This window comes from Uloborus diversus, chromosome 4, assembly GCF_026930045.1.
Source record: "Uloborus diversus isolate 005 chromosome 4, Udiv.v.3.1, whole genome shotgun sequence".
NCBI lineage: Eukaryota > Metazoa > Arthropoda > Arachnida > Araneae > Uloboridae > Uloborus > Uloborus diversus.
The window spans coordinates 182,000,675-182,025,580 of NC_072734.1; the positions used below are offsets into that span (position 1 = coordinate 182,000,675).

Below are 24,906 nucleotides of genomic sequence, written 5' to 3' on the forward strand. Positions count from 1 at the left end.
GGAAATCTTTCTGCAAAAATTTTGGCGATCTGCTGGTTGTTTGGATAATGGGTAAGTGTTCAATTAGCATAAATAATAATAAAAACCATTAATTACATTAAAGTTCCGTTTAAATGGAAAATCATCAGCCAAATCATGTATTATTTGCCAATCTTGTGCAAAAATCTTACTTTAAGATTTGACTTGAGAAAAGCCTTGAACAATCACGAAAAGCAAAGAAAGTCAACAATACAACAATTGTCGCTATCGACAGGGAGTTGAGATGATACACTAAATACTGTATTGAGTTGAGGAAAGCCTTCGAATATGGATCTAAAAAGCTCATAACTCGTTTTTTATTCTACTTAGAAATTTCGAACAGGTGCCATCTTCAGCAGAAAAATCAGAGCTTTCGATGGACATATAATGTAAATATGTGCAAGTATTTTTTCATCCCAATATTAGAGAATTTATACAAAAATTGTGTTTTATTGCCCCCCTAAGGGGGTTTCCCCCCATAACGGGACGAAAACTACCCTATGTGTTATTCTGATGCATAAGCTATATTATTGTAAAGTTTCATCAAAATCCGTTCAGTAGTTTTTGCGTGAAAGAGTAACAAACATCCATACATCCATCCATACATCCATACAGACAAACTTTCGCATATATAATATTAGTAAGATTGAATTAAACATACTAAAAAAAAATGTTTTCTGATCGATACTATAATTAGGGGGGAAAATCATATTTAGTAACTCCGCCTTTTCCTGCTAACACGCCTTGAAAGCGGCGTGGCATGTTTTCAATGCATGATATGGCTACTTGATCGCACTCACAAGAAAAATCTTGAAACTTGAAATTTTAACGGACGCTGACACTGACGTCCGTCACACTTAAAGTAATAACTTAAAAAAATAATAATTGTGACACTTTGAATTCAAGATATGCTTTTCGCAACCACGAGTGTGTGTATGTATGGAGGCGTATGTCTTGTGTCTGGGTGCAGGCATGAGTGTGAATGTGTGTGTGTGTGTATGTGTATGTATGAGCGTTTGCTTGTGTCTGTATGCAGGCATGAGTGTGTGAGTATGTGCGTGTATGTGTGTGTAGGTGTATGTATGTATGTATGCATGTGTGTAGGCGTGTGTATGCATGCGTGTGTGTGTAGGTATGTGCGTGTATGTGTAGAAAGGTATGTATGTGTGTGTGTGTAGGATATTGACGCAACCTGGGGACTTTTCGCTAGAGGAGCAGCATCAGGAGGGACCGGTAGACGGTGGTGCTGCAGAGGAAGGCGGGGGGAAAATAAAATCATAGGGCATCAAAACAGTCAAATGAGAACAATAAGCAATGTGATTGCTCAAATAAAAGTGTTGCCAGAATAAATTTTAAACTTTTTAAAAAACTTTAAAATGTGTTTAAATAAATAAACTAACAATAATAAAAGTACACAAAAGTTTGAGTAAAATAATTTGGCCACCCTCTGTAGTTGTATTTAAACTCAAATCGTTTTTGAATTGTGATAGAAATAGTGGAATGTTTAGCATATACGCTGACTCGGATGATGCAGGGTGGACTGCGACTCGCAACAAGTTAAAAAGATGTGCAGTAATGTATGGAGATAGCAAAACAGCTGGTAATATGAAATAAGAATGCCATTGTCGTATGTCTTTTCATCCAGAAGCACATTTATTTTGCATTAAAAAAGGCGTTTCTTGTTACGCCGAAACACGTGCCTGCAGTGAACTGCAGTTTGTGCTATTTGACGTTATTATTTGTTATTTAACTAATTATAATACTGTTTTCACATATAAATTCTTCGTTCATTGATTTTCTTTGTAATGAAAACGGCTATGATAGTTCTAAAAAATATCTTGTATCTCAATTAAAATTTTTGGGACTTGTGTATCGAGACATCGAAGTGTGTGTCGAAATTTTATGTTGTTGTGTAAAAAATTCCAGGGCATCATTCATAAAGCTAATACATTTAAATGTTTAGAGCTGTTTTTCTATTTTCTTTTTCTTTCTTTATTTTTGCTATTTGGTGGTGTATTATCAAAAGCGTATTTTTAACCATGTTAATCTAATACAATAATTCTTAAAACATAATAGCGTTGGAAATTTCTTGCATAATGTGTAATCTGTTTAATTGTAACGCATTTGTGCAATCAGGGTAAGTTTCGAATCTTGTGTGTTACATTTTGTACCATTTTATATATTTAAATACTCACCAACCATCTAAAAACCACTTCTTTTCTTAAAACACTGTAGAGTACATTTTTTGGAACGGTTTTTACAACATCTATTCAGTTAATCATACTTTTTGAACACTTTTGAGGAGCGTTTAAGAATTTTTTTAAGATTTATTTTTGAATAATGATACATGTACTCTTTTTTGGGCTCCTTTTTGGGACGCTTCTTAGAACATTTGTAAAATACTCAACCTTTTCCAAAGACATTGATTTTTGCAGTAACTTTTAAGCCTCATCGAGACGGTCTTTCAGAAGGGAAGGCCGTTTACACTATTAAAACATGTGCGCTCTCCAACAGAATATTAATGTAAACCAGGTCCTTACTTATACCGTTGGATACAGGGCATTCGGAGAAAGCGATTCCGCCCTGGCTCAGTGCTCTAAACCTTAGAGGGCCAGTTATCCACTCCTCGGGATACCTTGATGACATCCATGTATGTCCTGACGCACTGAAAAGCATTAAAATCATGATATGTCACCCGGCGGTGGGACTGCATCAGAGCAGGTGGCAAACGGAGGTCAAGGAGCGAAACGAGCAGGGGCGGAGCTCTTACTCTTATAAGACATGCGTGAGGTCGCTTAATAATGAATAATTGTTACGCAAATTTTTGGATCATATTGGTGAAGAGAGCGCTGATTTTACAAGTATGTCCGTATGTTTCCACTCTGTTCTCAAGTGTATCCATTGGTGGATTTTCTCAAATGTTTCCCCGATCTACTTTTTAATGTGTTCCCAAGTTTTACTTTAACTAATCGCCTGAATAGTAAACATTTACAGTGCTGGTAAAAAAAAAATGCATCACCCTATCATTTTCACAACAATGGGATTATGTGAGAAGTTTTGGTCGACCGATTAACGATGAATGTATGCGAAATTCTGAAAAACTTATGAAATAAACATTTAATAGCAAGAATACGATAACTGTTTACGTAGATCAGGGTTGTTTCCGAGCTAAGGCAAACTGTTGACACCATGCTCATTTTTCCATTTCTGAACTTGCGTTCTGAACTTGTTTAGAGAAAACAAATTACTTAACCCCATGTCAATTTAAGTCTATGATAAAGGTTATTAAATTGTTACTTATCAGTTTTGCCCTTGGCACGGAGCAGAATCATCCTGGAAAATGACGTTTGGAATTGAAGTAAAGTGATCCAGGATAGTAGGAAGCGATTTCTTCTCCGAAATGCCAATATACACCTGAGCGTTTACTCTTCCTTGCACAAAGTGAAGCCCACCAACTCCTTGATCAGAAATACATCCCCAAATCATCTGGGATACGGGATGCTTGACTGTGTGTTGAATGCAGTCGGGATGATATTCCTCTCCTTTGCGGCGCGTGTGATGCATTTTTTTTTACCACCACTGTAGTACACTTTCGGAACGCTTTTCATTATAACCCCGGGACGGATTTGAAACATTCCAGTATACTTTCTTTACAACGGAGCACATTCAGAATTCAGAATACATTAAGGCAACTGGAATCTTTTTGCGAATTAAAATTTTTCAAATGTGTTTCTAATGAGTGCTGGTAATTTTAGATAACTTAATTGCCTTAAAAATAAAAGGGGAAATAAGAAGGACAAATGCTATATATAATATCAGTTTTCTACTTATACTAAAGAAATAAGTTGACAGTACTGCAAAATGTTGACTGTAATTCCATACTTCTAAAAATGACTGCTTTGCAGCTGCACTTGAATTCTTATTTGTAGTGTATAAAATGTATCATCATAAATTATACAGCAAATGTTATGATGTTCTGAAATAAAAGAAAAAAAGGGTTATTTAAACGTTTAAAAATTTTATTTTTCTTGTTTAAAGGTGCACTTCATTTATAGAAACGGAAAAAAAAAATACATTCAATTTCCTACATGATTCAATGTTGCTTAACGTGGCAGAAATCTTGAAAAAAATGTTAATATTTTAATAATTTATTTGAAAACGTTTCATAATAATTATTGCTTTGCAATTTTGGATAATTGAGCAATACTTCAGTTGTACAAAAAATGATGTAGTAAAACTCAAAATTTGAGTGAGGGAGTTAGAAAGGATGATACTTTTCATTAAAACTATCCATATTATTTGCAATTGCGTTTAGTTAGCAACTGGAAATGAATATCAATTATTATCATTAAGTTTTTAAATTTAAAAATTAGTAGCGTACATTTTTTCTTTTACTTTGTTTTACAAATTTGATTTATTCTGCGTAAATATAAATTTCTTTTCAATGATAAACATCTAAATTTAAAAACAACTTTTTAAACTGGAAAAATGAGTTCAATTAATGTGTCAAATTTGTCTGTCAAGAGAAATAAGTTCTTACCAGGAAATCAAACAAAATTGTAACAATGAAAAAAAGAAAAAGAAAAAAAAAATAAGTAGAAACCAAATGAGTATAGCAAAACACGTTTTGGGATGTATCGATTATTTTCTTTCGTCTCCCCGTAATCGAAATATGCAGTCTTTAAATTTGAACAAAATTTTGAGAAACGTCCCCATTTTTTTCTAGTTTCGGTGAGATGCGAAATATATCTTTCACACGCTTTACAGACGGATGTCTTAACCATTGAGAAGGAATAAAAGGTGGAGAGAGTGAAACCTTTTTTTTTCTTTAAGCAAGGATCTCAATTCACGTGATAGATTTGAAAGTATTGAATTATATCACGTTTTCTCCACTCGTTTCACATCAAACGTGTCTCCTATTCGTCGAAGTTGAACCATGTAACCTGAGATCTTTGCCTCAGCATATCCTAAGCCAACAATTGGGGTTGTTCCTTCCATTTACTCAGTTTTGCAATAGTGAAGTCACGTGGTAACTTCGATTTCATGCCAAGTCCTGAAATTTGAAGACTATGCTTTTTTAATTGCTAACAGTTTTATTTCTTCTTTATCACATAATTCTCGCAGTTTCCTCGTTGGTACACTTCCATTGAAGTTGTCCAAGCTTCAGAGAAAAATTCTAATTACAGTTGGCTCTCTGTTTAACGACTTTCAAGGGACCACAAAAAATCGTCCGTAAATAAAAAGCGTCCGTAAATAGAATGCTTTTAGCACTTTAGTGAACCATCTGGGACTGTGAAAAGCAGTCGTTAAATAGAGAAAGTCGTTGAACCGAGAGCCAACTGTGTGTAGATCAAATACTACAAAAGCAGTTGTTCATAAATATATTTGGATTTGGGTAACAATTTTTGGTAAACAGAAATCTTTCATTTTGTGTTTTTTTCCCCTTGCAGTGTATACGAGTCCGGATGGAGACAGCCTTTGCGGAATATCGAAACACTCAGACACGGTGAGAAGTAAGGAAGATTATAGGAATTGCGTAGTATCGTTGAAACGAACTTGGAGTTTTAAGGTAAGTATTAACGGCACTATACACTATGCATTAAAGTAGCTAGCCTAAACCTTCTGGTAAATCCGTAAAAAAAAAAAAAAAAAAAAAAAAAAAAAAATTATAAAACTTTATCCTGAAACAAATGGCTAAAAATTTTTATTTTCTATTATTATTATTATTTTATTATTTATGAACAATGGAAGGACACAAATTTCTATTTCATGCAATTAAACAATTATATACAGGGTGTTCCGCTTTAACCTGCAAGAACTTCATTTTCGCAACTGTTAGTCCTAGATGCATGCCTCCAATTGCAGAAATGTTCAAAATCAGAGTTAGGATATTAAAAGTTTGAAGTAATAATAAAAACGAGTCAAAAAATACAAAATTTTTGATACGGACCCCAGGTCCTCTTACTTATATTTTGCGAAATATTCTCCTATGAATAAAAAATTCCAACTCAAACAGCTTCAAATTAGTACGACCAATAATTACCGAGATATAAAACGCAGCGTTTTGTGACTTACACCACTTTTCACTCGCCGTCAGTAACACCTTTTGGGGGGAAATATAGCGGTTAGCAAGTGTTTGAAATTATATTTGTGCATAGAGTAGTTTTTCAAATTGTACGAGGTTTTGCTGTGTGTTTTTGCGTATCACGGCATAACATTTGCATTTATTTTTGAACAGCAATGAAACATAGAAATGCCTTTTTTTCTTACTTTCACGTCCTGTCATTTTTTCTCATAGGGCTACAAGTTCCAATCCCTTATAATTTTGTTAGTTATAGTCCCTTAAAACTTTGAATTGAAATATCTCCTTAAGTTTTGGTCGCACAAGTGTACACTTTTTTGTGTCAGTAATAGTTTTCAATGGAGACTATTTCTTTAAATATTAGTTAGGGGACCTAGGGCTCGCATAAAAAGTTAAATTTTGTATTTTTTGATTCATTTTTATTTTTGCTTCAAGCATTCAGTATCTTAACTCTGCATCTGATTTTGAACATTTTTGCAATTGGAAGTATACATCTAGGACTAACGGTTGCGAAAGTAAAGGTGTTGCAGTCTAAAACGGAACACCCTGTATAAAATATCTTATGTAACAAGCTTCAAAATTATATTGATTTATGGTTAATGATTTAGATATTTTGTACATACAATAAAGCTTGTAATATTGAGCACCTGTGTAACGTCTACGTTCCCTTTCTACGTGGCCGTGCTTTTCAGGTACAGAATTAGTCCTATACATCATATAAATCAATCTCTATCAGTTGACCACTAACGTAGTGCACCGCAAGTGGTCAACTTACAGAGATTTCATTGTATCAATGTGTGTGTATGTGGAGAAACAAATGAAACGCTCTTCTGGAACTCTTTTTTTTTATATGATACAGTGAAGCACCGTTTATAAGTTTCTCTTTTATACGTTTTTATCAATTATACGTTTTTAAAATTGGTCCCTGCAGAGTCTAATACGCATTAATCTATACCTATTATACGTTTTTTCATTTGTACTCTTTTTTCATACAGTCCCTTCAAAAACGTATAAACGGTGCTTCACTGTATATGCTACAAGAAGCAATAGCTAATTTATGCTTCAGAAAAAAAAGCCCCCCTATCTCCTCCAAAGAAAAAGTCATACTTGCAAAGCCACGATAGTTTTGATACGAACTTTAATCTCAGATGATCATTGATAGACTTCTTTGCATTCCTCTGTTTACTGCCCCATCACACTTTAATTTAAAACAGAAACATTCTACAACTCTTAAGTAATTTTCAAGCAAAAATGATAAAAAAAATCACGAATGAAAAAGCTTTAAGTAGATAAATTACTTATATGCTTCAAATCCTACCATTAGCAACTTAACAAAAGTTTAATAATCAGAATTTATTAAATCGTTTACACTGTAGGCTATCATTTTTTCACAGATATTTAGCACGTTTGCAATTAGGAATTTATCATTACGTTAATTTATATTTAATGCATTTAAACTGTAAAATTAATGATACACTAAGTTTCTGTGTAAAACGAAGCCTTCCGTAAAAAATAATGAATAATCACTTTGGGAGATTACGAAGAGTACCTAATTCTTAATAACCTTATATTTTATCATTACAAAACTACATATTGATTCTTGAAATTAAAACAATATAGATAAAACTTTTGAGGAAAACATAATTAAAATAATATAAGTGTTGTTAAAATAAAGTTAAATAATACAATCTGAAAATCGTTCTTTATTTAATAAAAAAAACTGTTTAATTTTTCTTTTACTCTTTTAGTTCAAAGGTAGTAATGTAATCAATGTAAAACTTTGTAGTTCGTGCCTTCTCTTAAATTTAACAACAATAATTGAAATTATTTCGTAAAATACTGCTTACTTCAAATGAAAGTAAGTCATAAACTTTAAAGCATGTAAATAGAGTAGATCATGACCATTTTTTTCCTTAATAGAAACACTTAACTTCTAGGTTGAGCAAGTCAAACATTTTCTCCAAGTTTGCCTATATAGTTTGTTCTCTCTCTCTCTCTCTCTCTTAGCCTTGCCTTTCACAATTTTCCTTTACAGTTCGACAGTTTTCAACGACTAAGTTTCTTTCTTTTATTTTATTTCTACAGTGCTGGTTAAAAAATTGCATCACCCTCGCATTTTCACAACAATGGGATTATGTGAGAAACTTTGGTCGACCGATTAACGATGAATGTATGTGAAATTCTGCAAAACTTACGAAATAAACATTTAACAGCAGGAATCCAATAATTGTTTACGTAGATCGGGGCTGTTCCGGGCCAAGGCAAACTGCAGACCCCATGCTCATTTTTCCATTTATGCACCTGTGTGTGAGTTTAGAGAAAAAAAAATACTTAACCCCATGTCAATTTAAATCTAATGGCAGGATAAAGGTTTTTAAATTGTTACTTACCAGTTTTGCCCTGTGGCACGGAGCAGAATCATCCTGGAATATGAGTTTGGATCTGAAGTAAAGTGATCCCGGATAGTAGGAAGCAATTTCTCCTCCAAAATGCCAGTATACACCTGAGCGTTTACTGTTCTTCGCACAAAGTGATGCCCACCTACTCCTTGATCAGAACTTCATCCCCAAATCATCTGGGATACGGGATGCTTGACTGTGGGTTGAATGCAGTCGGGATGATGTTCCTCCCCTTTGCGGCGCGGTGATGCAATTTTTTTTACCACCACTGTATGTTAGCGTCGTCGCTGTACGACTTCTATACCTTTCCTACTTCCTTACATCGAATTTTTTTTTCAGAAAATCCACCAAGGAAACACGGAAGTAGAAGTGACTCTAACAGACATAAACAACGTTTTAACAAAGCCAACAGACTCTACTACAAGTTTAAGTCCGATGCTTGGAGATGTAACTATAGAAAATAGCATCAATAAGAAAATCCTTATAAAAGTAGAGCCTCCACCAGACTTTGAAATGGGCCAAAATATTAAGGTAATATTCATACAAAGTATTTAAAACTTATTGCACATAAATGCATTAGGATTTCTCAGGTACCACGCGTTTAAACGTTTTAAAATGGCTTTCGCTACGTCAACAACTGTTTTACTACGTTTCTATAGAACAAATTGTGTTATCTGGATTCTTTTGATTAGTTTCCAATTATTTTTATGACTATTACAGTCAGTTGAACCAAATATCATTGTTATGCAATAGAATTCCAATTATCCAAATTAATTCGGATTAAATCCTATTTGGATAGTCAAAAATGCGGAAAAATGGACTTTCTCAGAAACGAGTCTATTTCAATTAATTGCTGTATGTATGTTTAAAATGCGAGTTAAAAATATTAGGTAGGTACAAAAATTAGCTTTTTTGTTAAACGCACTTGCAAGTGTAGCACATAATAATCCATTAATAGAACTGCCCTATGACACGGTGATTCATCATCCCAACGATATTCGCACGGTGCCTACGCTGGCCTTAAGGAGGGAAGGACAATAGTGAGAGAAGACTGAATCATTATTTTGTAAATCGCTGAACGGGAAAAGAAATTACAGTTTTTTTTTTCTGAAATTCTAAAAGTGATTCGGATAATCAGCGATTCGAATAGTCGGAGTTCCGATAGTTAGATTTCACTGTATTTAACTCATTTTACCACAAGTACTAAGCATTAAATTTAAAAAATATGTGGGACATAATTTATGCATGGAGCAAATTAAGGTCAAGATTAGCAGCCGCCATTAGACATATCTAGTAACAAAGAAAAAAAATGGTGACTAAACGATCAGCCATTAACCGGTGGTCATTCATCTCCAACTCCACCTGTGTTATCATTAGTCTCTTCTGTCCAGAGAGAGAGAGAGTGAGAGAGAAATTTCAACTCATCAACAGATTTGCATCACGAGCAGTGCCTCGCTTAATTAGTTGTCGAAAACTGACGAGCAAGGTTAAATGTGAGCTCACTAGAGTTGAGGTCACATTGTAGAATGAAATGCTGACACAAGGTTTTACTGTTCTATTCCAAATAATGCATTACATTAGGGTACTAGGATAGATACAAATAATGCATTACTTTAAGTTAGTACTCCAGGGTCCCTTGTACCTACCACAAACAGGGGCACACGATTGGGAGTTCAAGCGAACTTGTGACTTTCCAACAATTTCTTCATTTGGAAAATTTCGTCTGACGATTAGGCAAATTTGGACACATAATTGCAATATTTTTAAAAAACACAACCTTCTTAAATATTGTAACGGATTCGGTGAGGCTTCCAACTTCTCGAAAGGACGACACAGTTCTTGATTAAAAACACAGAGAATTTATTTACACTATGTACAGGAAATATCGTCAACAACTGCTAAATTATTCATCAGCAATTAAGCAATTATCACACAACACCGTAAACTCAACGTTTACACACGTATTTACTTCCAAATACGAAAACAACACAGCGAAATGCCTCGCAATAAACAGAGCTAATACACTCTCAGAACAAATTCTCAATCGAAAACTCCCCTCTTTATCCAGCGTAACGGTTTATATACACACCAAAAAGAAATCTCTCAAATATTCCACACGCTTCTGGAAAATAGTTGACCGTTATCAAATTTTAACAATGAACAAAAAGGAAATAGGGGGGACGTATACTTTAGCCATATGAAAAGGGGTTGTATATTCATTACGGGAAACTATTTACAGGTTACGTTGCTACAATAATTACTATTTACAGGATTTGTAACCGGGCAGTACAATCCCCAGAAAGGGTGCAAACTTCTATCACAAGTTCACAAATACACACATTAAATAATAACCAATAATGCATAGGAAACACAATAATAACAAGAAATATTACTAAACATTAAAAGCAAAAAAATTATCTACAACTTTTATGTTGTCAACCATGGTTGTTTACGTAATACTCATGAACTATGGCCATAGTATGGGGCTAACCGATCATAATGTACAACCCTAGGTTTTGCATTAGGTGATTTTTGGATCCTCACTACGACGTCATTTAGTCGGTTAAGGACTTTGTAGGGTCCATCCCAATGCGACTGCAATTTGGGTGACAGACCTTTCCGTCGGATGGGATTCCATAACCAAACCTTGTCGCCTTCGTTGAATTCATGTCCAGTAGACCTTATGTCGTTTTGGGTCTTCATCTTCTCCGCCGCGATGTTGATTCGCTCTCGTGCGAAGTTATGAACGTCTTCCAACCGGGCCTGGAGATCCTGGATGTACTCCTCAGGCGATGCAGGCGCATCCGGAGGACGACCGAAGACGAGATCACAAGGTAGCCGAAGCTCTCGTCCGAAGAGCATCTGAGATGGGGCATATCCGGTAGTCTCGTGGACAGCACTGCGGTAGGCCAGCAGGAACAAAGGTAGCTTCTTGTCCCAATCCTGTTGATTCCTGGAGACCATAAGCGAGAGATTATTCAGGATTGTGCGGTTAAATCTCTCCACCATGCCGTCCGATTGTGGGTGTAGTGGTGTTGTCCTAGTTTTCTCAATTCCGAAAATTTGGTATAGGCCCTTAAACACAGCAGAGATGAAATTCCTCCCTTGATAGGAATGAATCTGCAAAGGTGTTCCATATCTCGAGATCCAGTGTTGGACTAGAGTCTCTGCTACGGTGGTAGCTTCTTGATCTGGAATGGGATACGCTTCGGGCCATTTGGTGAAGTAGTCGATGGAAACAAGAATGTATTTGTTCCCATCAGCAGTTCTTGGTAGAGGACCCAGGATGTCGATCCCAATTCGTTCGAAAGGAGCTCCAACGTTGTACAGATGTAGCTTCCCTCTGCTTCTCTTCTTCGGTCCTTTACGAGCAGCACATGCGTCACAAGAATGGCACCACTTCTCCACATCATCCTTCGCCTTGCTCCAGAAGAAGCGCTCCCGAACTTTATTGAGGGTTTTCAAGACACCAAAATGTCCTCCAGTCGCACTACTATGTATTTCTTTCAGAACATCTGAAATCCTTAATCGGGGAAGTAGTTACTGCCACCTAGTTGTTTTGCCGTCATCAGATTCCCATTTTCGGTACAGTACGTCGTTCCGTAAATGGAGTGAGTTCCATAAAGCCCAGTATCTTTTTGTTGCAGGGCTGAAGATGGAAACGTCCTGCCAGCTAGGGCGCCGACTGTCACTTTCCATGAACTCCAAAATTGGTTTTATATCGGGGTCTTCAAGTTGATCTTTTCGAACTTGGACGTCACTCCATGGATCAGGTTCTGATGATATTGGAGTCACTGTCACCTGATAGGCGGTAGGGCTAGTCGTTCCATACTTTTTCTCGATTCCGGAACAATAGTGGCAGTACTCAGGACAGGGTCTCCTTGATAAAGCGTCAGCATTACCGTGAGATAACCCTTTTCGGTGCTTGATCTCCATGTCATATTCCTGGAGCCGCTGTATCCACCTGGCTATCTGGCCTTCTGGATTCTTGAAGTTCAAAAGCCAAGTTAACGAGGCATGATCTGTCCGAAGCAGAAATTTTCGGCCGTAGAGGTAATGATGGAAGTGTTCTACAGCTTTCACTATGGCCAGTAACTCCTTTCTGGTGACGCAGTAATTTCGCTCCGACTTTGATAAGCATTTGCTCCAGTAAGCGATGACATGTTCATTTCCGTCAATTTCTTGGGATAAAACAGCTCCGATGCCCTCGTTGCTCGCATCAGAGTCCAGGATGAAGGTTTTTTCAGACTGAGGATAGGCGAGGATAGGCGTTGATGTTAAAGCCTCCTTCAGTCGTAGAAATGCATCTTCGCATTCTTTGGACCATTCAAACTTTTGCTTGCTCTCCGTCAGCTTATGCAAAGGTCGTGCAATGTTGGAAAAATCCTTTACAAACTTCCTGTAGTACGTGCAGAGCACCAGGAAACTTCGCAGCTGATGGATGTTTTCGGGACGACTCCAACTCTTGACCGCAGATACCTTTTCTGGATCGGTTTGTACACCTTCAGAAGAGATGATATGACCAAGGTAGTTCCCTTCCCGGCGGAACAAATTACATTTGGACGGGCTTAACTTCAGATTGGCTTCCTTAAGCTTTTGCAGCACCTTCCTAAGGTTTGCCAGATGTTCCTCGAAACTGCGTAACACGATGATGATATCGTCTAAGTAGACCAGACAGGATTCGTAGGAAAGTCCTCTTAACACTGTCTCCATAAGACGCTCGAACGTAGCTGGTGCATTGCAGAGGCCGAAGGGCATCACTTTAAACTGCCATAAGCCTTGTCCAGTTATAAACGCTGTCTTCTCTCGGTCATCAGGGTGTATCTCAACCTGCCAGTAGCCGCTCTTCAAGTCCAGGGTCGAAAACCACTTGTGTCCGGAAAGAATGTCCAAGGTGTCGTCTATCCGTGGAAGAGGGTAACTGTCTTTCTTGGTGATTTCATTCAGCCGCCGGTAATCGACACAAAATCTGGTGGAGCCATCTTTCTTTTGGACCAAGACGATGGGAGAGGCCCAAGGACTGGACGAGGGTTCGATGACATCATTCTCCTGCATCTCTTTCAGGAGGGTCTCAACCTCTTCCTTCTTGGCGAACGGTAGTCGTCTTGGATGCTGTTTAATAGGGGGGTGTTCTCCAGTGTAGATCCTATGCTGCGTTAAATTCGTACGGCCAACATCCTCCGATGTAGATGAAAACAGATGCTTGAAATCGTCCACCAATTGTTCCGCAGCAGTTCTTTGATCTTTCGATAATGGCGCATTCCCAATTAACTTCGATTTCAAGGACTCAGAAGACACAGTGTTGGGGGAATTGATTCTCCTAATGATGCAGTTTACTGGAGTACAAGTTGCTAACACTTCACCTTTCCGGATATTCCTTGGCCTTTCACTCACGTTGGCGACTCTCACAGGAATTACATCCTTAGAAAGGTCCACAAGCGTAGATGCTACCAGCACTCCTTTTAGGCTATTGCTTAGGTTAGGGTATTCAATGAGTCCAAATCGAAAACTATTGCTTTCTTCAATGGAGCCAGGTATTAATGATTCTGACCTTGAGGGAATCGATAAATATGTTTGGGCTATTATTTGATGAGCGGATTTTACATCACTTTCTGCGGGGAAAACGGCTATGTCTTCTCTCATCGAGTGCAGCTCATTAGTCTTGAAGTCGAGGTTGAAGTCATACTTCTTTAAAAAGTCCAACCCGAGAACGAAGGGGTCCGTGATATCAGCAACGAATGCCGTATGATGGTAGGTGGCATTCCCAAACACTATTTCCAAGTCCACTTTACCCTCAATCTCAATTTTGTCACCTGTCACAGTCTGGAGACTTACGCGTGGCGATGTCCACAACAGTTTCAATCCAAATTCACGAGCCACATCTGTCCTTACGATTGTCACATTGGCTCCAGTGTCGACAATCAGTTTTCAAGGATTCCCATTTACATGTGCGTAAATGAAAAGTCCATCACTGCCACTACTGGTAGAGGAAATCTGCAGAGCTCTGGTGGTGGTGATTTCTTTCCCTCGCGTAGCTTGGCGAGCCGGACAACTCCTTCGCAGGTGTCCTTCACTACCGCATTTCCAGCACTTCTGCTCTTGTTTCTTTTGGGCTGTTATGCTGCTCAGATATCTTGCTAAGTCACCGAGCTGTCTCTCAAGTTCAGCGAGGTGGGACGACCTGGAATCAGACTCATCAGCTTCCTGAGTCCGGATTAGATGGCGATCCACATGGGTTGCTTCTTGGGCGGCCTCGTATCTCATCGCATACACAACAGCAGAATTCTGGTCTTTGACATCCGCCATCCGTAGAGCTTTCTGGATTTCCGGATCTCGAACCCCGTCGATGTAGTAGTTGAGTGCCAGGTTGTCTCGAACATCCGCAGGACAGTCGCAAAAAGCAAGATGAGACAGTCTCTCGACGTCCGCCGCTAGCTTTTGCAGGGTTTCCCTGGTTTTCTGGAAACGGGACTTCAACTGGAGTCGGCTGAAATCTTTCTGGCACTTCTCACCGAAGCGAAGCTCCAACGCAGATGTGAGGGCGGCGAAATCCTGGCGCTGGCTGTCCGGAAGGGTCTGAAGAATGTCCGCTGCGTCACCTCTCAGGGATGCTGCAAAATGACAGGCCTTGGTAGCAGAGTCCCATCCGTTCGCTTCCGCCACTATCATGAATTGGGTCTTGTACACCTGCCACGAATTTTTCCCATCACATGTGGCCAGTTTAATTGACGATCGAGCAACAGATGTGGGAGCGCCAAACTGTACAGAGCTGCTTTCCGCGGTCGCCAATCTCCTTTCCACGTCCTTAATTATTTCTTCCTTAAATGAAGTCAATTTCTTGTCTTCTTCTTCCAACTTATTTTCCATATTGGCGATGCGCTCTTCCACAGTATCAAATTTTTCTGCCAGAGCATCGACTTTATCTCCCATGGCGGTTAGTTGATTCTCCATCATGGTTTTCATCGACGTTAGGTCACTTTTCATTTCATCGTGACTTGTAGTAATTTTAGCAGTTAAATCACTATTTAACAGTTCTTGGTTAGTCGCTAATTCATTTTTCAATTGTTCTTGATTTGCAGTAAAACTTGCAGTCAAATCACTTTTTAATTGGTCTTGACTAGCCGCCATAAAGTCTTTATGAAAAAAATGTCCAAAGTCACACTTACTCCAAGAAAGTCCAGAAGTAGCCCCACGTTGGGCGCCAAATTGTAACGGATTCGGTGCGGCTTCCAACTTCTCGAAAGGACGACACAGTTCTTGATCAAAAACACAGAGAATTTATTTACACTATGTACAGGAAATATCGTCAACAACTGCTAAATTATTCATCAGCAATTAAGCAATTATCACACAACACCGTAAACTCAACGTTTACACACGTATTTACTTCCAAATACGAAAACAACACAGCGAAATGCCTCGCAATAAACAGAGCTAATACACTCTCAGAACAAATTCTCAATCGAAAACTCCCCTCTTTATCCAGCGTAACGGTTTATATACACACCAAAAAGAAATCTCTCAAATATTCCACACGCTTCTGGAAAATAGTAGACCGTTATCAAATTTTATCAATGAACCAAAAGGAAATATGGGGATCGTATACTTTAGTCATATGAAAAGGGGTTGTATATTCATTACGGGAAACTATTTACAGGTTACTTTACTACAGCAATTACTATTTACAGGATTTGTAACAATATAATGCAAATACGATTCTAATTTATAACTAGGTAAGAACAAGGTTGCTTACCTATTAGGCTTGTTCGCTAGTGGTTCTTCGCAGTGGAAAAAACAAATTCAGTGGATGATGATCGATATGAATATGCACGTAAAGGAATGTTCCTACTATGGAAGACAGCACGTGTATTTTAATAATCACACAAAACTATTTACACATGTCTACATACATATTCACAAAACTAACATATTTTCATCATAACACTTCGCGCCCGACGCTTACAGTTCGGTATGTTATTGTTTTCAAAGTCTCTGGTCACGAGAGTTCGTTTCGCGGAGCCTATGTCGCGTGCCCTCTGCCGCCATCGTAATAATATTCTAATCTTAAAACGCTCTAATGTTCCTTTTCATTAGATGTACTTATGCGAGCATTACTTAATTTTAATATTTGGCCACATTTTTAGCTCAATTTAAAAAATTAAGAATTTCTGCCCTCCTAAAAATTTTAGTTTGGGATACCCCAGAATACATACGGGGTTTACCGTTTCAGCACGATCCTGAAGACATTTGTACCTCAGTTTTAGTTTATTTTTGTTTTTCATTTAAAAATATTCATTTTTAACCCCCGACACACAAAGGAAGGAGGTTATAAGTTTGACGTGTATGTGTGTGTGTGTCTGTGTATCTGTCTGTGGCCCGCTAGCGCGTAAACGGGTAGGCCGATTTTGGAAAAAAAAATTGAAAGGAGATTTGATCGAGAGTATTTTTGTCTAGCACTAGAAAGACGGAGATCCTGTGTGGCCCCTCGCATAGTTTGTTGTTTAATAACTCGGATAATGTCTAACGGAACGTAATGTAACTTCCTGACTTTTCATTATATGACACTATTTGAATGCTTGTTTAATCGTTTTATCATACGCCTCATAGTACTGTAAATATTGATCCTTATATCTAGAAAGACGGGAGGGGCCACAGTGGCCCCTAAGCTTTCTTACAATTAAAAAAAAATTCTTTTTTCCTTTCTCCTAATTGTTCTAGCATAAAAAAAGGCCATTCTCTCTAGTTTAACCTGTAACTTTCGCTTTATACAGCCAGTCGGATATCCAGATGCTATAAACAGTACTGACTGCTTACCAGCCTAATGGTAGCCATTGCTCTTGAAAAGAAAAACTGATCCAAGCTTTTGGCCAGTATAGAGAGAAACACTACAAATAATTGCATACTAAGTTTTTATTTAGTCATGAAAGAAGGTGCATTGAGCATGTGGACACACTCAGGAAGAATTTTTAAAAATAATTCACCCCAAAAATGGGTAGGGGCCACACTGGCCCCTTCAGTCTTTCTAGGTATACAGAAAATGTCAGTCGTTCTAGTGCTAGGCTGCGTCTTCGGATGACATTAACGAAGATATTAAGTAAAAACCTGTAAAAAGCTTTTCGTGATTTTTGCAGAAAAAATATATGTAACAAGAAGTTCTGTCCAGAACTAAACGAGCCTACTTTCCCATATACCCATACTACTTTCTACTACCTGATCAATATTCTCAAAAATAGCAAAAATCGCAAATTGTTTCAAACATATTTTTTTAATATCATAAGCTGATTTCTAGGAATAAAATATTCCTCACTCATCTTTAAAAAAAAAAAAAAAGCACCTTTCAAACAAAGCAGCTAATACACATTTTTCCATTAAAAAAAATTCTTTAACAGTTTTCAAAACGAAAACATAATAATTAAAATTAATAAGCTTATTGAAATAAATACATCATATTAAAAAATCGTTTCTTTTTCCCCTGTTTCCAAAAATAATTTTTTAAATGAATTAATGCAATTACTAAAATAAATAAAAACAATAAAATGTCAACTTAAAAGAAATAATTATCATTGTCAAAAAAAAAAATCGTCTGCGTATATCTTTATGTAGAAACATGAATGACTTCGAGTTTATTCGCCGAAAACTGAATGCCTAAATTAAAACTTTAGCGTGAAAATAAAAACAAGTCATATCAACAATAATTAGTTCACAGTTAAAACCATAGCTGAGGAGCCAATCTCATTTTGGGATAAAGGAGTCGGAGTCGAATATCCAAAAATCGGAGTCAGTCATCTGTCCTCCAAGTATAAATTTTTGCCAAAGCCACGAAGTCAGACTCGAAGTCGGGGATTCAGAGTCCGATTGATTATCGGACACAGGAGTCGAGTCGGAGTCAGGTGCCCCTAAATTCTCGGAGTCGGGGTCTGGAGTTTGGCGTCAAGAGCTGTTTCCAACAAAATTTGTTTGAAGTAAATCCGCCTTCAAGTACGGAATCTACATTGACTTTCAGTTTCCCCGTAGGCGCTAATGTTAAGGGATTTGAACTGTTCAAAATTGAACGGAAAATTGTTCAAATCAAAAAGATATTTTATATACAAGTTTTTCATCAAAAGCTTTTTCCTACAAAGTTTGTTTGAAGCAAATTCGCCTCCCAGTTCGGAATTGCCTTGAATTTCCCCGTAGGCGCTAATGTTAAATTTTTTTGAACTGTTCAAAATTGAACAAAAAATAGTTCAAATCAAAAAGTGAAATATGGGAATGAGGTGTACTCGCCGAGATCTTTCGAACAAAAAAAAAAGTTTGTTCGAATCGGACTATTCATTCAAAAGTTATTAGGGGGGGGGGGACAGACAGACAGACCGACAGACAGACCGACAGACAGACAGACCGACAGACATTTTTCCCCATCTCAATACCCTACTTTCCAATTTTTAATTTTTCAATATTTATTTAATTATTTTACTTATTTTTGATTTTTTTTTTGTTCTTCGCGATATTTTTAAGATGCATTAAGCCTTCTTTCATGCTTTTTTCTTCTTTTTCTGACTTTTACTGGGAAAGTAGGCTAAAAAAATAAAATTTAGTACCCTAAAATAGAAAATATTTTTTTCTGCGACTGATAGAATGTGTTTGGAACTTCCATGTTACATAGAGTTCGAACTATAACGCTTTTTAAAGCATATTTTAAATACGGCTAAGCCTTTTTGGCCGACAAGGAAATTAAAACCAAAAATTTAAAAGTTTTATCAGTTGATAGTTTCTATTTGTTAACAAATAAAATACTTGTAATTGATTTTTAATAATATAAGGCTTTAAAAAGGATTTTTAATTTTTCCTCTTGATTCTACATTTAAGACCCAGTCGGGGATTTTTTAAATTTTTTTATTTTAGTTACTTGTAAATAAAGCAATTTAAAGTTCAATTAAGACTTCCGCGGTTCCATGCAACTAGTGCTGTGACGTTGCTAAGTATACCACTGCCTGAAGATGGCTAAATTTTAAAAATCTGCAATCAAGTATCTTTTCTTTCTGAATCTCATTATTTAAATTTTTTTTGCTTTTATTTATTTATTTATATGGATAAGCGAAGTAATAAATGGCTGAATGAATAACATTTTAAAATTAACAGAAAATATTCCTCTTACTATAAAATGAATGACTACAGTAGGCGGCGCTTAATGTGGTCACTTTGGGACAAATACAATTTGATAACAATAAGCGACTGATAACAATATACCGATATAACCGAAAAGAATCCAGGCGACACAAAATAATGATTTTTTTTTTTTTTTTTTTTGCATTTTTTTTGGCAACCTCAAATTAAAATCGCAATGACTCAAATGAACGCAGTTTTAAATTATAAATTATTAAATTAACAGAATGGAAATATCTGAATTATAAAAATTTAAAGTTAAATTATTCAATTTTTAATCACATAGTAATAGGTGAAATAAAATATGACCGTTTTCCCTGACATTCGTAAACCAGTTTTAAAGCACATTCAGCTTTTCTATCTTTTCCAGCATCGTTTTGCTTGTTGTTTAAATTTTAATTTAACTTCGCTTTGTTTTCAATCTCGACACAATTCTTTAATAGTTTACAAAGTATGGCAACAATGGAGGTCCTATATCAATGCCTGCAACATGTCCAGCGACTGATTTTTTAGGTGCAAAAGAAAGTTTTCTTAGGGGGAGTCTGTGGTCACTGGGGGCGAACTTTCTGTAGCTTCATTCCTAGAAAAATTTTGAACTGCTATTGAAAACCACAAAATGCTACACAGAAAGTTAGTCTCGTCAGGGATTTCCTATGTATTTATGTTAATTGAGGAAGAAAAACGGGGGAAAAATTGAAAGTTTATGAAAAAGTGATAACAATAAACGAAGACGCTGATTACAATATCCGACTTTTTTAACGTGTGTTAACATACAAGTGTTCCGGAAATTCGTGAGTCCGATAACATTAAGCGAATGATAACATTAACCGTGATCAGATTAAGCGGCGCCTACTGTATTTGCATCACTAACACTTGATTATGCAGCAGTATGTCATTAATAAGTGACATCTACCCATCTTTAATCTGGTAATGTTTATGTTTTAATAGCAATTTTAAAGCTAATTTTGTTGTTACGTTGCATTTTTGGTTTACACGAAATTCTTCAAGTTTACTGGTGTTTTTACAGAATCAAAATTGCGTTTCTTTATAAAAATCTCAAAAATTCATTTTTGGAGACACTGCCGTGTACCTGCTATCATCAGTAGTACAGATAAACAGAGCATGATTTATATTTAAAAATATATATATATTTCTTTTTGGTTTGTTATATAATTATTTCTTTATGTGTTTCAAGAGGGGCTCTATATACTTTATATAAAATGAACTCTTGTTTTATCGCATTGAGCTACTCGGGTTATATTAAAGAATACCTTCATATGACTTTACTGCAGTATAGGACATGAAGGCTCTTCCGCCATTAAAAAACATAGAACCAACCAATCTCAACAGGAAGTGGCGTATGACAGAACGTTAAGTAGAAGAATTTTCAAAGTAGGGTCAAAGCCTAATTTCCATTCAACTCATTTAACGTGGTTTTCAAAGTTAGATGTAAAGCAAATTCCACTTAAAATATATTCAAGCATTAAACCGTTAAAAAAAATAGGTTTCAAAACATTGTTTTTTCCTATGATTTTTGACAGATGGGTTTTAGCTTTTCTACCTTGTTGAACTTATAACCTACGTTTTCCAAAAAAAAAAAAAAAATCTCACGCCAAGTTCAAATTATCTAATTTTTTGATCTAATTTTCACAATTAACTGGCTTCAATTACCTCCACGATTGCACATGTTTCGAAATGATATTGACTAGTAAATAGTCTTAGTTTATTTTAATGTAGAATAATTGCTACTAATTTTACAGTTGAAAGTACAAAATGATAATTCAGTGAAACCCCACTACAACGAATACCAAAACAGCGACATATCGACTTCAACGAAATACATCTTTAGCCCTAGTTGAATATTCATTATATTACGTGAATTTCAATACTAAACAAAATTAAGATACGGCGAACAAAACTTGTGTCCCCTTCATTGTTTAAACTTGATGACGATGTTTAACTTTTACAGTAAATGGGATTTCACTACAATGCCGCTACAACGAACGTCAATGTAAAACTAGTTTGGTTCCATTAATGAGGAGCCCTTTCTAAAGTGTCTATTTCGTAGTAACGATATTTGCTGTAATTATTTTTTTAATTATTCAAGACTATTATCTTGAAAGCTGATGTGATACATGGTATTTAACAAGCAACGATAAAATTAAAAATTGTAAACCCCCCCCAACTGAGACGCAACTGTAGAATCAAGAGGGAAAAATGAAAATCCTTATAAAAGCCTTTTACCATTAAAAATCAATTACAAGTATTTTATTTGTTGACTAATAGAAACTTTCAACAGATAAAAAATGTAAATAATTGCGTTGTATTTGCCTGTTGGCAACAATAAATTTGGTTATCAAAAGCGTGAATAAAGGCTTAGCCGTTATTAAAATATTTAAAATAGTTTTGGTATTAAATGAAAAAAAAAAATAATAATAACTATGTTTTCACTGCTATAGTGCCACAGACAGACACACAGATACACAGACACGTCAAACTTAAACCCCCTTCCTTCGTGTGTCGGGGGTAGAAAATATAAAAAAATACATAATTTGTATCTTTAAAAAACGGTCAAAGCAATGTACATTTTCAATTTCATTTTAGAGTGGCAAAACATATCGAACAGATTCAGTGTAGGCTCATAAGTGCTGAAGGCGGTTGTTGTTTTTCAAGCCTCGTCCTCTATCCATAAATACAAATTGATCACACTGCCACTTCGTCACGTACCTCGTTCATTATTCGACACAGCTGAAGATATTGGAAGCTTTACTGGAAAGAGAGCGAAGGAGTCAGCGGAATGACAGAAAAGAACTTCACCAGGAAGAAACATTGGTGCGTTGTGCCTTATGAGGTATAAGCATGTAAAATTGTTTGGCATTTGTTTATTAAAAATTGTTTTCCAAGAACACTTTAAAAAAGTTAAAGTATTTAAAAATATAATATTCAATAATAACATTTTAGTGCAGCGATTGTTGAAGTATTTCATTATTTTAAACTCAATGGGATGAATATTAAAATTTAAAAAGTTTTCCTTATCGCAAACTTCGTTTGTTCGATTCTGATTTTGCTTAACTAGTACATTCCCCAGATATCGTCAACCATTATTTCATGAGACACGATAACCACGAGAATTTTGACGCCATTTTCCCACCAAATGGATATGCACCTAAGCTTTAACGATGTGAAAATGCTCTGTGAATTTAAATTTTCCAAGATTATTTAAAGCCAAACAAATACTCTAGGGATCTTTTACAGGCTGCATTACCATACAACATAAACGTTGTTAGTTTTCTGTTTCTTAAAAAAAAATCCACTAATTTGCAAAAAGCTCGAACCTGCGTCTTTGTTTATTCATATGCAATAAAAATATCCCCGGTTGATGGACAAGAATCCATTATCTGTCTCATTTTATGATAATGCACTGAGCATGCACTCATTTCGAAAATGCGCTGGAAATGTAATTTTTACAAGAATATTTAAAGTCAAGCAAATATTCTAGGGATATTTTACATGCTGCATTGCCGCACGATACAGACGCTGTTAATTTTCTATTTCTTGAAAATCTTTCTCTTGAAAACTTATCGACTGGAGAAAGGCTTAAGAAATTACGTCTTTGGTTACCAATATGCAATAAAAATATTCCCGTTTGATTGGCATGAACCTATCATCTTTCTCAGTTTATATGGCCAACCGAAGTTTTCGTGGTAAAAGGTCGAAAGGGGGGGGACATGGGGGTAAGACCAGATAAAGAGGATTATATTGTAATCCTACGAAAGAACAACAATCCTAATTAAAGCAAATATAAAGTTTTATAAACGCAGTATGGAATTTCATCATATAGTTTTCAATTTAAGGATATATTCAAACCAACATTTTATGGAAATGTAATTAATACATTAATAAATAATTGTTGGGCAAATGTGCCTCGCCATATTCGGAAACAAAAAAAAATATTTTCTCAATGCCGATTTCATAACTCAGTAAAATTATAGGACTTGACAGTATCTACGTTAAAAAATGTAGCAGTTTTGACATATACTTTAAGATCACAAGGTCGTAGTTAACTTTATTGAAGTTTTTTTATCTTTTAAGTAAAACATAATTTACAATGACAATTAAGATGCATAGGTCCTAAGTCTGTGATTTTTTTTTTACAATGGTTGGTACATAGTATAAATTGACGAAGAAACGGACTCACGGAAGTTCAACTTACACATTATCAGTAAGTAAAACCATAGAAGAAAATAATTTTAGAATTTTTTTCCATGTGGTTTAGTATCTATCTAAAGATTCAAACTTGTTCGCACTTGCTCCACTTTATGTGCTGACGCAATAAAAAAACTTTTTTAAAAGTAATCCAATCTATTCCGTTTAACGAATCTAAAATTATGTGTCTTCTAGCCCAAGTGAAACGCTTAATCACTCTTATTTCAGGTTTAATAAATTGCAAGCATGCAATACTATAACCAAGGCTTTACTTTGTAGTAAGAAAAGACATAGTACAGTTAATCGATTCCCGTAAATAAACAAAGCATGAAAATTAGTTTTTGATCTTAAGTAAATCGAATTTGAAACTCTGAGACTTGAAAGCAATCACTAAACTAATAATGTATTTTTTGTTTGTAAAATGCCCCAGGTTTTTTTTCCATAGGTTAAAAAAAAATCATTCCTAGCTCCACTTTTAGTTTATTAAAATATCTTTTTCTTTATAGCTGTGATTGAATACAAATGTCTGTTTCATCAAAGGCTTTTGTGAATAGTGGAAGTGTTATTTGCGGATGAAACCGGTGCTCAATTTCTGCTTTACAAATGCATTACCATTCAAGATCCTAGTTGTATTCCAATTGCTGTTTATTATACGATGTCAGTGCATGGATGTTCTTCATAATGAAGCAGATTGTCTTAATGTCTCCCATTTTAAAAAGAAATGTGAATAAATATATTTTGTACATTGTTCAATCGTTCAATTCTTCATGTTTTGTGTCAGCCAAATAATATAAACTAATAAATAAGCATATGTTTAATAACTATGAATGGAATATTTGAAAAATGGATAGTTTAGCAGTCAAAGTATGCACAGATCTTTAGGAAACTGACTGAGATGCAATATCTTTATAACAATATCGAAGTCCAAGAAGTCCAAGATTTTTTTTTAATGGAAAATATTTTCAAAAATGTCTTTTAACTAAAAAGTACATTTTTGAAGAAAACTAAATGGCAAATTTTAAAATGAGTTACACATTTTTTTATTTTTTATTGTTT

At 35.8% G+C, this 24,906-nt stretch overlaps 1 protein-coding gene across 1 annotated transcript in view; it reads left to right on the plus strand.

The window, feature by feature from the left end:
- LOC129221036 (protein turtle-like) overlaps positions 1–24,563 on the plus strand; it is a 60,997-nt gene extending 36,434 nt beyond the window's left edge. Inside the window, 4 exon segments of the mRNA XM_054855471.1 lie at positions 5,469–5,587; positions 8,839–9,030; positions 22,249–22,495; positions 24,357–24,563. Coding sequence (XP_054711446.1) covers positions 5,469–5,587; positions 8,839–9,030; positions 22,249–22,281 — 344 coding nt within the window. The 3' untranslated portion in view covers positions 22,282–22,495; positions 24,357–24,563.
- The last annotated feature ends 343 nt before the right edge of the window (positions 24,564–24,906 follow it).